Below are 15,247 nucleotides of genomic sequence, written 5' to 3' on the forward strand. Positions count from 1 at the left end.
TTCTATGACTTATAGTAAGGCCAAACACTTGCACTTTAAATTGTCACATTACAGATGATAGGAAATTAAATGTAACTTTAGTGTAAAGTGCTACATCAACACACAACCACAAGAAACTCTTCAATTTCTTTTTGAAAAATTTTATTGTGAAAAACTAAGTTGCAAAACCTGTACTGTATTTACACTATGTGAATGTACTGAACACAATTTACATTTTGACTTATACATATGTACAGTATATTCAAAAGTGGAGAGAAATCCAAGTCTAGTTTAGTGACACAGGTAGTGTGATACTTTATCACAAAGTTTATATAAAAAAAACAAAAACAAAAACAAACAAAAAAAAGATTCCAAAATCTCTTGATCGTTGGGAATTGAAGTGCAGGTTTGAAAACCTTAGAAAGGCACTTAAGAAAGCAAGACTAATTAGAAAGAAACAGATAAATTCATCAACTCTTGAACAATACATCTAAATATTAAATAGTGAGTTCCTGACAGAAGCAACACTGCTTCAATATACTGCATTACATGTTGTCATACTTAAACCTGTGTTTCAAAACTGTATGTAGTGGTTAAGAACAGTTGAAATGTAGCTTACAAAAATAATACTTACATTTTGAGTAATTGTATTTTAATATGCACCATAGCCACAACTTAACTGTAGTTACAAATGAACTGCAGCGTAAAGGAAACTGACCTTTAGCAGGCTGCCTGTGGGGGTAATTCATGCCATATATAGAACATGCCATAAGGCTTACATGGTTACAAAAAAACCCAAAAAAATCTTCCTACAGTTATCATGTGCTGATGGAGAAATTCTAATACTCCACAGACTTCTGTTCTGCACAGTAACATATAAACACTTTTAATATTCAGTGCATTGAAATAGACAAAAAGCATCTACTATTTAGGAATAAATGTTTGAGATAAAAGCTAACTAGAGGATATTGGAAAACTTCCTTTTACAAAAATGTTTTAAAAATGCCTGTAAACCCTTGTGTATGAAAGTTTTCACAACTGGGATCGTACACAATTAATTATGAATTAAATTACAGCCCATTTTAATTTTTTCATATGCAAAAAAGTAGATATTAAAACTCATCGTGTCTTACTAGAGCCTCTCCAAAATCTGTTGCTTGGCTCCCAACAAATAAATCATATTTATCCACAATCTCCTGTTTAGTGAGCTGTCCATCCTACAATCAGAACACAAACACACACAGACACAGATATTAGCTAGCATATATATTGCTGCATATGGTATATGCTGTATTTATATTTTCCACCTTCTGTAACTACAATAATGACTTATCAATGTGTCTTTTCTTTTTAACATGTTTATAGTGTCAAGTCTCGCAAATAATTTGAAATTCACTTTAAATGTTAGCTGAATATATTCCCTAGATAAAACAAACAAAAAATAAAGTGTTATTTTATAATGTAGAATACATTACTGTTCACTGAAAAGCTTGGGCCAAGCTCTGGGAAATCTTCAGTCTAACCTTGTCTGTGTCAGATTCAAAGAGGAGATGTTTGGCCTCTGCTTCTGCGTGATCGTAGTCTGAGGGCAGAATCCAGTCTTTAGTCTCCTCCTTATCCATCCGCCCATCTTTGTTTTTATCCCTGAACTCAGTGAACTGCTCTCTCTCTGTCCTCACCCACTCTGGCTCTGTGGCATCCCCATCCTGACTGTACATATCACCTGATTGAACCAGACAGAGAGAGTGGGTGGGTAAGAGAGAGAGAGTGACAGAGATAAAGAAACTTTTTTTTTTTTCCACCTTCATGTTCCGCTCACCAATATACTCTTCAAGATCAATGAAACCATCTCCATTTTTATCAATGTCTTCCATGGTCTCCTGAGAACCAGTAAGAGGAAAATCGTTAGCCATCAGTAATGCACACAGGATCAGCAGGGGCTACAAACATTGACTGTAAGCTTAACCATACACCTAAGGAACTCTCTTCAACTGGCAAATGCACAGCAAATAAGACAGCATTGTGTCTGCAGTTTAGAGGCGCTTACGAAAGAATTACCCTGTGTGTGTGAGTGCTTCTTTCAGACATACCAACACTACAATGTCCTTCATGTAGTCATACTCTTCCGGATGAAGGAAGGCTGTGAATTCCTCTTTATTTGCCTGCAGGTCACCGTCTTTGTCAGCCATTTTAAAACGACGTTCATCTCTGGCCATCATCTGCCTGTAGTTAAAACCATCCTCAGGATCCGACTCATCTGCACACACATGCACCACCATCAGCCAGATAAAAACCACATTAACTCTCTCTCACAGACATGCATATCCACGCACCAAGAATGTAGCCATATGTAGCATTCTTGTATTCCTCCCAGGACACATATGTGTCTGCATTGAGGTCGTGAGTTTGCCACTGCCGATCTACATCTTCATAGATCCAGCGCTTCTGTGCATGCTTGATCCACTTCTTCAGCTCCTCAGCAGTAACGTAGCCATCATGATCTTCATCTATCTTATTAACAATTATACTGGAGAAGGGGATAAGGGACAGGGACAGACAGAGGAATTATCATCATAGGTATCCATAAACACACGGCGTTTTAATTCTCTTGTCTGCATGGATGTGCTGGGAGTGTATACCCTAGTCTCTCCTTGCTCTCTTCTGGAGTCAGCTGGTCAAAGGTCTTAGCCTCCTCCTGGCCCAGGAAGGCCTCATGGTCATAATCGAAATTCTCTTCATCGTCGTGCTCCTTGTCACTGAGAGGAGCATCATGATGCACACGGTCCTTCTTTTCCATTGGTTTACTTGAGATGTGGACGACACAAAGGGTGACACAAAACAGGAGTGGCCACAACTCCATCCTGTTTCTTCTGACTTCCTGTTCAAACACTAAATGTCTGGGGAGGGAGGATAATTGGGTTAGCTGAGTAGGTCAAGGTAGGGTTAAAAACATTATTCATTACCAATAAGCAATAATCACAATACACAGTGAGCCTTTCATAAAACCTAGCGTTTTCCCATTAAACACTGAAAACATGTGACTGTCAAATAAGAAAAAAAATAAAAATAATAATATTCTAAGGATATAAAGATTTCTAAGCTTACGTTTTTCCCAGTTGTTGCCCATCAAGCTTTGTAAAAACCGCCTACTACCATCCTTGTTAGCTACTGGCTTTAAGATAAATTATGGTAAATACATAATGCTATATTGCGCAATACTGGACTTATTCATTCACAAAAACGTGAGCCACTTTCTAGCTAGCTGGCTACTTCAGACAGGGTAAACTGAGGTTATCGCACGGCATTTCACAACTTACGTTAAATTCCTAATTTGCTATCTATCGATATAAGAGCATTATACATACACTTTTGTGTGTGTGTGTGTGTGTGTGTGTGTGTATATATATATATATATATATATATATATATATTACATGCGGGCATTTAAAAGGCTAATATTACAATAAGGAAAATTAAATCAATTCTGACTTAACTCACCAGTATCCCTAGCTAACGTTTCTGCTGCAAGCCGGTGGTGAACAAAACCTTTCCGGATGTAAACTCTGAACTTTGGAGGCACTTCCTTTGGCGAAGCGAACGATGGCCAATCGGGCTGCCGGCACAGCTCTGTGCCGCCTCTGGTGTCATGCTTCATGCCGTGTCGCCATTGGTCCACTTCAGAAAAAATGGATTTTGTCAGTGGTTCAGAATTGCCACGTACTCAAGTGTACATCGCCCTCACCGCAGTTTGTTGCAGGTGAGCGCTGGGAACGCCAACGCCAACGCCAACGTCAGTTAACGGGTTTTCACGCCGACTACGCTGTTCATTTAATGGTCTATGGCTTTATACTGTTCATGTAGCCCAGTAATGTCATTTGGGGTGCAAATTCAGTCACTCGGTCATTCCTTCTTAGCACAAACGTGCAGAGAGAGAAAAGCTAGCTAATTTCTCCAGGACTGTACTACACTTGACATGAATTCAGCTGTTTAAAATTTTTAAAAAGTTTAAAATTTGAGTTTAAAAGAGAAGGGGTATAACCATGATTATTTTGTAGTTTTCATTTATGCGAAATTATTTGTGGAAATTATTTCATTGCTTACAATCAAGCATTGAGAATGTTACACTTTATGGGGGGGTTACATGGTTAATGCTAAACAAGTAAAAAAAGATTTAGTAAATTTAGATTTAGTAAATTTATCTACAGAGAGATGTTTAATATATAAATTTAGGCTGACCATAATTCCACCTTTTCCCGGACATGTGCCCGGCCGGGATTTGACTTTTATTTTGACATCTCTTTCTACAGTCTTAATATATCATGCAGCAGATTTTGCATTGTTTGACCAATCTATAGGACCCGCCTTCTCGCACACTACAATTTGGTCGATCATGTACATGCCCCCACACACAGCAAGTCCGGAAGACAAGTCCAGATACTGTGACCAGGGATTAGGAAATTGATGTTTTTACGGGTGGGAATCGGGCATCGGCTCTGCTCTCCTCTTGGTGTAACCTCTCAACTTATCTTCTCCTCTCCAGGCCTCTCTCCACTCCTCTGGTCCTATATAGTCCTCTCGTCATATCTTTTGCTCTCCCATGCTCCCCAGTCATCTCTGCTTTCTGTTCCTCCTCTCTAGGTCTCTTCTCTGTTGTCCAATCATTTCTTCTCTGTGTTACTCAGCTTTCCTCTCCTCTCCAGGTCTGCTCTGTTTCTCCAGTCATCTGTTCTCTGCTCCCCATGTCCTTCCTTTCCTGTGGTACATCTTTTGCTCTCCAGTCATCTATTCCCCTATCATTTCTTTTCAGTTATGTATTTGTTTTATTAATTACCACCCCCTCCACCATGCACACACACTGGGGGGCTACTTTATTAGTCTTAATGCTTTTTTAATTTAAAATTAGGGCTTTTCTTTATCATCCATATTTATTTTTAATCTATTATTATTATGATATGAATATCTTAAATTTATATATCTTAAATTAACAATGAGACTATGATGTCATTACTTGGTCTTAACCATCAATGTTTGCTCCTTTTCTCATTCACCTCCTTATCACCTGCTGTCCCTGTCCTGTATCCTCATACTCTCACCCTCTCCCTCTTTACTGTTAATGAACCAGAGTGGACAGGAAAGAAACACCATCACTAAACTAGTGAGAAGAAAGAATCTTGATACATATATGAAGGCTAACAGGAGTCTATATTAGAATGAGACTAGTGTACTGGTATTATGTGATCTTCACTGTCAATATTTGTTCCTTTTCCCACTCACAGCATCCTCATACTCTCTCTCTCTCTCTCTCTCTCTCTCTCTCTCTCTCTCTCTCTCTCTACTTTAAATGAACCAGTGAACATGAAAAATATTATCAGTAAACTACTGATATATCTTGTCAGGAATGGATTATTGACCATTTCCTATCTGACTGGTAATTATGATTTCAGGAAAAAATGACTCAACTCTTGTACAACTCTCTTCTGAACGTCTATCATCTGACTTCAATCATCTGAGCTTGCTTTCCTTTTGTCTGAGGTTGCCCAAAACTGCTAAATGTCATTGCCACCCTTCCTCTTATTCGTGACTTACTGTGAATTACATTTATATTTATGGAATTTAGCAGTCCTTTGTCCTTTGTCATCTACTTGTAGAATATATCCTAGTTCAGTACAGTAGGTTAGAGTTGAACATATCAATGAACTACAATACTGTAGAATACAGGGATCAATGCTGATACCTGGAAGTACAAAATACATGAGGTCTCAAACAATAAGTGCAATAAAAAGTTGACAAATGCTGACTAATAAAAATCTACTTAATTTTTTCAGACTAACAATAATAATGCCATTTATCATAAGCAGGTACAGCTACACAGGATATTATATGAATATACAATAAAGATGCTACTCTCTCTACACGTTCGCATGCATTGCTACAATGACTGACACATAACTGAGATTTCACATTGGATTTCTAACAAATATAACAAAATATAAAAACATTAATATTAGTTGAATGTGCCCGTGACCATTGTTAGATGCTGCATGAATGTGTGGCTCATTAACTTTCAAGGTGACTTAGCTATGATGGCTAACGTCAGGATTGATTGATTTAGATACCTTTCACAAATTGGCCCATTTTCATCAAACATTTTTGTTTCTGCTTCATGCAGTTGCTGACACTTTTTAGTAAAATATTTATTTCTACAATTATAGTTTCAGCGCAAAATGATGTATTGATGTTAACGTTACCTTTTCCTGCAGGTCAGAGACATTAGCTAGTCAGCAGTGCTGATATGGGGGTACAATGTGTGCCATCAAGAACAGATGGGAACATGGACAGCTCCTAACATTGCGTGACCCCACCCAATATGTGCTGCGACTACGGCCTTGTGACTGTCTCATAATGATGACTTAGTATCTCATAATTATGACTTTTCATCTCATCAGTATGACTTAGTCATAATTATGATGTAGTATTTCAATTGTGATTCACCATCTCATAATTATGAGGCAGTAAGTTATAATTATGACATACCGTTGGTGTTTCTTTTTTCTTCAAGTGATGAAAATGGTCTTCCATCAGAACTAATGTTACTTTAAAGTGTCTGGTGAAGTAGTTTTCATGGAAACTGATTTTATTTTATGACCATTAAATCATTTTAAAAATGATCAGAAACACATGATTGTATCCTTAGTCATCTATGATCCAAATATAACTGAAGATGAACAGACTGAAACTGAAAAAACCTAGTCTGATAACTCACTGCACTAGGTCTTTTCAGTTTTGGTCCGTTCATCTTCAGTTATATTTCCATCTTACATATACAAGCACATTCACTGTACATGTGCACATCGAAACCTACAGACGCAATTAGGTAAAGATGGAAAATTGTGACTACAGCATATTTTATGAAAAGACAGTCCAACTTTCATTTCCTCTCTAGAAGCCAATTTCTGGTGACTCTTTCCTCCCGCGGGACTTGAGAGACTGGAGCCCATGCATCCTTCTGGGATTCTGCCTCTATGATCTAGCTATTGTCCATTAGCCTTTGCTGTGCGATTCAACCATAGGTTATGTTTTAAAAATAAATCACTCATTTACTTAAATGTGCATGTAAAATGAAGTGCACTACTTTGAAATTTTACAAAACTTAATATATAATTTACAATATTGTGTAACATGGGACACATGCTATGAAAAGTGAGTATAACCCTTAATGAACATTAAAAGGCATTTATCCAATTTACCCCAAAGCAGTGCAATACTAAAACAATTTTCAATTTCAGTGTAAATGCTAAGAGGGACACTTTACTATGATATTGTACAATGTTTGGGAAAAGTATTAAAACACCCAAGACTGCCAGTCCAGCTTCTTGTCCATATGCTTCCACAGAACATATTAAATCTAAACTTCGCCATAACTGTATAACAACTATTACACACAAACTCTGCGAGACAAAGTGTCTTACATACTGAGGTGGAATACATTCTGTAAGTAAAGACAAAATCACAACCAGGCATCATGATTCATAACAACTCTTGTTCTATATGGACATACAAAATACAGGTTGACATTCTGAAAATATAATTAAAATACTGAACAAGCACAGTAATTGTTTACTGACAATGTTCTAATATTTAGCCACATGGGCCAAGTCTGGCCTTGAACTCCAAGTCACAATCTGTATGCAGGCCAGGTGGCTTCATTGCTTCACTTTAGTTCAGTACTGCCTCATTCAGATGCTTTAACCAAATCAAGGCTAATGGTCCATGTCAGGCAGCCTGTAACTGTGATTCCTGCATGATGGGGGTGGCTGTGGGGCCCATCACCTCCTTCCTGGGGGTCAGAGAAGCAAAGAGTGTGTCCAGAACACCCAGGACCTGCAGGAGCTCCTGCTGAAGCTCTGCTTCACGCCCCAGAACCTCCATCAGACGCTGTAACAGCCGCTCCACTATAGGAGCCTGGGGGATGACCTGGTAATACAGTTCTACACACACACACACACACACACACACACACACACACACACACACACACACACACACACACACACACACACACACGACTTTTAGAATAACCACAACAGGCCTTATCAAGGCAATTTAAACTGAAGGCACCACAATAGGATTAAATGGAAGTGCTGAGGTAGAGGTTGTTTAAGTAGTCATACCACTTATGCACAGGAAGGGACAAAATGCTCACCGATGATTATGTCTGCCACCATCATTAGAAGGCGAGAGAACCGTGAATCAGTGATATGCCTGAAAGAACAATCCAGCAGAAATAGGTGGTGATGTGAAGATGTATATATTTAATTTACATATCTAAATCTCAGATGCGTCGATGTGGCCATATTTGTGTGATTGTGTTTGTGTACATGCTTACTTGAGGAGGAATTGGAGAAGCGTGGTTAAACTCTTCTCATCTCGACCTGCTAGAGCGTTCCTCAGTGTTCCCCTGCGGTTCAGCTCCATCATCACTGCTATGGTCACGTCTGGCTTACTGAAGCGCTTCCATGTCTTCTCACACACACACGCACAGTGTCACCATTTTTGATTCAATTAATTCAGGGGTTTCCAACCATTTTCTTAGCAAAGTACCTTCAGTACCAGCTTAAACCCCTAGGTTAGCTAACCCCTGAATTTCTTCATCAAGCCTCACAGTGAGTCACTTCAGTTTTCAAATACAATGACTACTGCATATAAGAGCTGAAGTTTAATACATGTGCATTATAAGCCTTGTTTCCATACAATTGTAAAATACATTTCAGAAAGATTTTTCAACACCACTAGCTTTGAGAAGCAATCAGGGTAACAGTTAGCAGAGAACCAACATTCAACAAATTATTACTGTTTATTAAAATCACTATGCTGTGTGTGCATGTGTGTGTGCGTGCATGCATGTGTGTGTAAGTGCACACACGTTTACCTGCAGTGCTGTGTCTAGTGCTTTAGACACTTGGAAACTCTTCAGCTGTTTGTCATATTTCTGTAGATGCTGTTTGATTGTTTTACTGACTACGAAGTCATCCTGAAGTGATAAAGATGAGAAAGCTGCTTTTAACATAACTCTGCTCTGCAAGTGTTGCTTCCAGCACAGGTGCTGCATATTTTACATTAACCAAAGACAAAAACTAATAGAATGAGAACTAGGATACTAAGATTATTTTAAGCAATTTTGTATCTGAAAGCATACTTCCTTTAGTAAACATACCTGTTTAGGGACATAATTTTTCCCCTTGACAAACATGCGATATGCTGGACCTCGTCTCTTTCTGCCAACCGTTTCCTGTTTGTCTTCTGAATGTTTCCTGTGTCTGACACTCAGCACGCCATTGGTCATCCCCACAGCCACCACTTCATCCTCAGGCTAAAGGAACATACACGCTTATTTACATTAACAGTCTTCAAAGTGCACTGGTGTTTCTGTACCCAATTAGGTACTTATGTTTGTTCAGAGTGCATTACTTACTGCAACTGCCAGGCTTAGGATGGACGCAGCATAGTCAAAGCTATGAACAACTTTGTAGGAGGAATTATAGACTTTCACATGCCTGGAGAAAAGGGATGATGTGATAACGTAACCCTATTACTGAAAATGATGGTCATTAACCACAAGGCAAAACAAGAACAAAACTTGAACAAACATGAATGCTAATGCAAGGCGTTCACCTGTCCAGTGAGCCTGTGAGCAGTCTGTTGTCTGTGGTGCTCAGACATGCACATGTGACCGTTTTGTGATGATTCTTCAGAGAGACGAGCTGCTGGCCTCCCTTCAGCAGGTCCCAAACTTTTACATACCGCCCTCCTGTTCAAGAAATTAAATCTCTGCTATTTCTATATCAGTTATCTGAAGAACATCAATTCATTCATATCATTTATTGATTACCTGTGGATACTAGCAGTGCCTCTGAAGGGTAAAGCAGTACACTCTCCACAGGATGACCATGTTGCAGGGTCATTACACTACCCCCTAAACGCGCATCGAACACTTTTACCGTGTGGTCATATGAACCTGTCAGGGAGGACAATCATTAGCTCAACTGTATAACATATTTTAGTGTACATACCAAAACATAACTTTGCAATGATTCTGTAATATAATCATCCCTATTACTATGATCCCTCCCCCATTATCTTTAAGACCATTTTCACTATTACTTTATAGTGTTAAACTCAGGAAACAATTAATATAACTCAGGAAAACTCACAAAATAATTAATATATAAAATCCTAGCAGTCCAACAGTGAAATCAGTGAGACTGATGGGCCGAGTAAGCAATACCGGTAATGAAGAGGTCTGGGTTGAGCCTGCTGATAGCTGCAGCTCTAATGTAGTCGGTGTGTTCAGTATAAGAGCTCAGTTCTGTACTACTGGCTACGTCCCACATGCGACACGAAAGGTCATCAGACCCTGACACTACCCGAAAGCCATCAGACAGGAATGATGCAACATGCACTGCCCTGAAAGAACAAACAAGCAGGTATGAACCAAGGGGCAAAAAATAGATACCACATCTCATCAGAGTTTCTGTTCACAGGAAGAAAAAAAAAAAAACCCAAATGCCACTCATACACTCTCTATTCACACTTTGCACACCCGCACACACGTGGTCATACTTGGAGTGACCCGCGAACTGCCTGAGAGCCACTCGGCCACTAATGTCGAAGAGTCTTATGATCCCTTCTTCACTTCCTGCCACCAGCAGCTTTCCATCACTACGGAAACTTCCACCATATGCTGTATCCCGGAAACGGGTGAAGCTCCGTAGGGGCTCCTGAGAGTGAGGTCCATACACCTGGATCTGGAAGAGAGCACTTCTGAAAGCACTGGCAACTATCTCAGGCTCATTTCAAAAAGCATCCGTGTTCAGTATGTGATGGTTAAATGTATGTCAAGTATTTCAGCAGTGGCTTTGCATGCCTAACACCTTCTTTCTTCTAAATGTGTTTGCCCATGCAAGTGGCAAGACTGAGTTATCTTTGTACACATATACCGGTAAAGCAGTCCTAGCCACTTCCCTTCTAGCACAGTTGCTAAAAAAAGGTTTACACAAAACCACCTATTCTTTTTAATATGGCTAATGAAAACATGGGTGTATATGCTGCTACATGATTACTGTGGATAGCTAAAAACTAACCCTAAAACTGTGACCTATGACAGGACTCTAATAGAGTTCCATGCCCCAATATGACTGATAAATATACTATTTCTAGTCAGGTCTGTTCATTCAAATCAAATATATTTACAAATGTGATTATTATTTGTATATATATTTCTATAAAGTGCAGCTCACATGAGATGAAAAATCTAATTGCTTTGTAGTCCTCAAATGAACCAGTTTTTGCTCTATAGGGCAGGCCCCATGTGGAGCCCACCATGCTTAAAACAAATTTAGTACCGAATCTCTGAAACACCTAAATCATTAGGTGTCATTATAATGGCTAGTTCATTATGTAAAGAAAAATCATTGTGAAAATGACATATTGCTCCTTGAAGCACAGCAATATGAACACAGCTTATTTGGTTTTGCCAAATCTGCTTTATAACATTAGTATTTGTCAACAAATAAGTTGGATCTATAACCAGTGTTTGTGCGAGGGTTTGTAAGTGGTCAGCAAGACTGACAGGATGCTGTACATAGCATGCCTTTCAAGGTCTTTCAAGGCCCCCCCTCGAGCTATGCTCATTGTAATAACAGCAAGACATTTTCGTGCATACAGGGAGCAAGAGGCATCTAGAGAGACTTACTCTGGTAGAGGCTGTAACTACATAATTATGAGGTGGCAGTGGAGAAAACTCAATTCTGGTAACAGCACCAAACTCTTTTATCTGCACAGGAGCCTGAAACAGAAACACCTTCGTTCAAACCCCCAGCACAACCAATATTTTTAATCAACAAAAGTTAATTTGTTAACATCATTAATACAGCCTAATACCTTGTAGTTTTTCCAGTAGAGTGCATCTTCAGTCACCTTCTCTCCCAACTTTGGATAAGTTTGAACTTTAGTAGGTTTAAACGAAGCCATCCTAATGACCAGAGGTTCTAATTTAGAAACATTTAGATTGTAATTTGTACAATCTACCAAAAAACACAAAAACGCTATGCTTACAAGGGTTTGTAACAGCATATCAATAAAACTCAGAGCTACATTTTCACCCATAAAAAGTTTTGAAATGATCAAACTATTGACTCCTAACTGAACAAAACATCGAACAACTCAAACTACAGTCGTATTTAGACTATAGGAATAATGTTGGCTACTGAAATCATCAGCGTTAGGCCACTGTCAAGGTATTATGAACATCACAGTCGTGCCTATTAGCTAGCATAGATCAAGCTCTGTCTAGATTTAACAAATGTCTGGTACCTAGCATTTAAGTAATCTAAACAACCACCGACATAACGGGAAAATACCGGAGAATATTAGCTGAAGTGTTTCCTCCTTGTGCAGAACGTGTTTTCTTTATTTGTTTTCTCTGTTAAACGTGTTAATCTATCACGTTGTTTCTATTGCCACAAGGATACCGCCATTTTGGACAAGGTACTTCCGTTTTGCACAAACTTTATTGAAAACTTCGCGTACAAGCTGCTCTGTGTTGTAGCCTACATATATTGTCCATTCCCGGAATTATATAGATTGCTTGTCGTTCATGCTCTTTTCACCGGGAAACCTTTTTCTTTTTTCCTCTCGCAGGCTCGGACATATTGACAAATGTGTTTGCTTGTGCAGACACTGCAGAGGCTCAGATCTTTCTTTCAAAGATTTCCAATACGAATTCTACTCTACTGTGTAGAGTAGAGAATTTACTCAGAATTCTCAAAGAAAATGTTATTTTCAGAGATTTTCATACATTTTACAGGAAGGCCTTATCTAATTATGGTAGGCAGATGTGATTGAATCAAAACTTTATATATATATATATATATATATATATATATATATATATATATATATATATATATATATATATATATGATATGGAGTAAGCTTCTCTAATTATTTTAAGGCTTTCACACAAGCTTTGTATAAAAAGAAGCAGGATCTGAACATTGTTCTGATTAGATAATCCAGTGCATTTGAAATGATGAGAGTGGGGCTGCATTAAGTCAGTGTTACTCTAACTTCTCCCATTGCTATTTTAATTATTTGTAGACCAGTCAAAGCAGACTGGTTGAGGTTTCTGTTGGCCAACCTGTTGGGGATGCAGAAGAAAGGAAGGGCAGATTGCCTTTTGAGTCTGGCCTCCTCACATTCATATATATCAGACACTCGTATATATATCAGACCTTGTATATATATCAGACCTTGTATATATATCAGACCTTGTATATACATCAGACACTCGTATATATATCAGACCTTGTATATATATCAGACACTCGTATATATATCAGACCTTGTATATATATCAGACCTTGTATATATATCAGACACTCATATATATATCAGACCTTGTATATATATCAGACCTTGTATATATATCAGACACTCGTATATATATCAGACCTTGTATATATATCAGACCTTGTATATATATCAGACACTCGTATATATATCAGACCTTGTATATATATCAGACACTCGTATATATATCAGACCTTGTATATATATCAGACCTTGTATATATATCAGACCTTGTATATACATCAGACACTCGTATATATATCAGACCTTGTATATATATCAGACACTCGTATATATATCAGACCTTGTATATATATCAGACCTTGTATATATATCAGACACTCATATATATATCAGACCTTGTATATATATCAGACCTTGTATATATATCAGACACTCGTATATATATCAGACCTTGTATATATATCAGACCTTGTATATATATCAGACACTCGTATATATATCAGACCTTGTATATATATCAGACACTCGTATATATATCAGACCTTGTATATATATCAGACCTTGTATATATATCAGACACTCGTATATATATCAGACCTTGTATATATATCAGACCTTGTATATATATCAGACCTTGTATATATATCAGACCTTGTATATATAGTCATTTAAGAGTTAAGGTAACTTAGAAAGCATTGGAGGTGAGTAGAGGAGGAAAGTGAGGGCACGTTCTGACTGCTGACACTGCTGGAATCATTGAGGAGAGCAGCGGTCTTGAGGGAAAGGAGAAAAAAACTGCTAGGGCAGCCTTCTTTAGTGGTCGCGTTAAGTTTGTGAAGACCTTATTTAGTAAGGAGAACTCTGGGAGGTTAAAAGTTGGAAAAAGGACTTAGAGGAGCATTTTGATGCTGAACAGAATAAAGAAAAGGAGCTGGAATTGGCAGCAGACATCCACCAGTGGATGACAGGAAAATGGATGTCAGCCCACCAAAGTTGAGTGGAGTTCAGGACATGGTGTGTCTAGCAAAGGCAGGTTCTGCACCAAGACCTAATGGAGTCATGTATGAAAATACACCTCAGGTCTTGAAGGTTTTATGGAAGATGATGGTCAAGTGTGGAAGAAAGGAATTATCCCAAAGGATTGGAGAAGAACAGGGGGTATTCTTATTCCAGAAGAGTTCAAGTTCAAGTTCAAGTTTGGTTTATTCGTCACGTACATAGTCATACACAGTATAACGCGCAGTGAAATGGTGGAATAGTGAAATGGTGAAATAGTGAAAAGAGAAGGTGAAATAGTGAAAAGAGAAGGATTCTGTGGGTAGTGAACAGTTTTGGCCTATGAGTTCTTCTTATGGGATAATTTGGGATTTTGCATAGGTTTACTAGGCTGCTTAAAGCTTATTTTGAAAGTATTCATGTTACGCCTATGCAGTGATTAGTAATGGGTTGTTGTAAATTCACTGTTAGAGTTTGCAATGGCGATGCAGCTGATAATTAGAGCGTCTAAATGAGATGTAGGCGGGGAGAGAGTGTATGAGTGGTGGTGCAGTTAGTCAAAAGTGCATTAGAGCATAGGGATGTGATCACCTATGTGCAAAGCAGAAGAACAGGGTTTGGGTCAGGTGATTTGTGGAAGGCATTTAATAAGGCTACATCACCTGAGAAAAGATGAATGTTTACTAGTTTTGTTTGCAAACAGGAAAAGGAAAACACATAGTGCAACAGGAGCATCACAAGAAAATCAAGACCAGGGACTTATTTGGGACAATCTAGAGAAGTGGAGAATCATCTGGTGAGAGTTGGGGTGATGGATTTGTGGAATAAAATTGCTTGGAGTGAGTTATGACATCCTTCCAAGCCTGCAAAAACCTTGGACAGTGGATAGGTGAAGATC

General features: G+C 38.4%; 2 protein-coding genes and 1 long non-coding RNA gene across 6 annotated transcripts; 1 reads left to right on the top strand and 2 right to left on the bottom strand.

Moving 5' to 3' along the window:
• Positions 1-124: 124 nt before the first annotated feature.
• Positions 125-3,585, bottom strand: calub (calumenin b). Its single transcript, XM_026999440.3, has 7 exons — positions 3,478-3,585; positions 2,619-2,876; positions 2,313-2,506; positions 2,070-2,236; positions 1,799-1,859; positions 1,503-1,702; positions 125-1,196 (listed from the first exon to the last, which is right to left on the bottom strand). The coding sequence occupies exons 2-7, from the start codon at positions 2,837-2,839 to the stop codon at positions 1,092-1,094; spliced, it is 948 nt and encodes a 315-aa protein (XP_026855241.1). The 5' UTR covers positions 2,840-2,876; positions 3,478-3,585; the 3' UTR covers positions 125-1,091.
• On the top strand, positions 3,580-6,658 carry LOC118241189 (uncharacterized). Of its 2 annotated transcripts, none has more exons than XR_004775892.1 (2): positions 3,580-3,769; positions 6,240-6,658. It is a non-coding gene; the product is annotated as an uncharacterized LOC118241189 (long non-coding RNA). The 2 variants fall into 2 exon arrangements; XR_004775891.1 differs by having other exon boundaries at positions 3,580-3,736.
• An 841-nt stretch (positions 6,659-7,499) lies between these two features.
• On the bottom strand, positions 7,500-12,520 carry utp15 (UTP15 small subunit processome component). 3 transcript variants are annotated; one of them, XM_027015152.3, is made up of 13 exons: positions 12,399-12,520; positions 11,920-12,010; positions 11,732-11,824; positions 10,600-10,784; positions 10,265-10,443; positions 9,869-9,994; positions 9,652-9,787; positions 9,452-9,533; positions 9,194-9,349; positions 8,909-9,010; positions 8,366-8,499; positions 8,183-8,241; positions 7,500-7,967 (listed from the first exon to the last, which is right to left on the bottom strand). In XM_027015152.3, exons 2-13 carry the CDS (start codon positions 12,007-12,009, stop codon positions 7,753-7,755), a joined length of 1,557 nt encoding a protein of 518 aa, XP_026870953.2. In that variant the 5' UTR covers position 12,010; positions 12,399-12,520; the 3' UTR covers positions 7,500-7,752. The 3 variants fall into 3 exon arrangements, with proteins under 3 accessions (XP_026870953.2, XP_026870954.2, XP_081571912.1); XM_027015153.3 differs by having other exon boundaries at positions 11,920-12,026; XM_081715786.1 differs by lacking the exons at positions 11,732-11,824; positions 11,920-12,010; positions 12,399-12,520 and having other exon boundaries at positions 10,580-10,707.
• Between the last annotated feature and the right edge of the window lie 2,727 nt (positions 12,521-15,247).

Source organism: Electrophorus electricus, chromosome 6, assembly GCF_041902795.1.
Source record: "Electrophorus electricus isolate QZ-2024a chromosome 6, ASM4190279v1, whole genome shotgun sequence".
Classification (NCBI taxonomy): Eukaryota; Metazoa; Chordata; class Actinopteri; order Gymnotiformes; family Gymnotidae; genus Electrophorus; species Electrophorus electricus.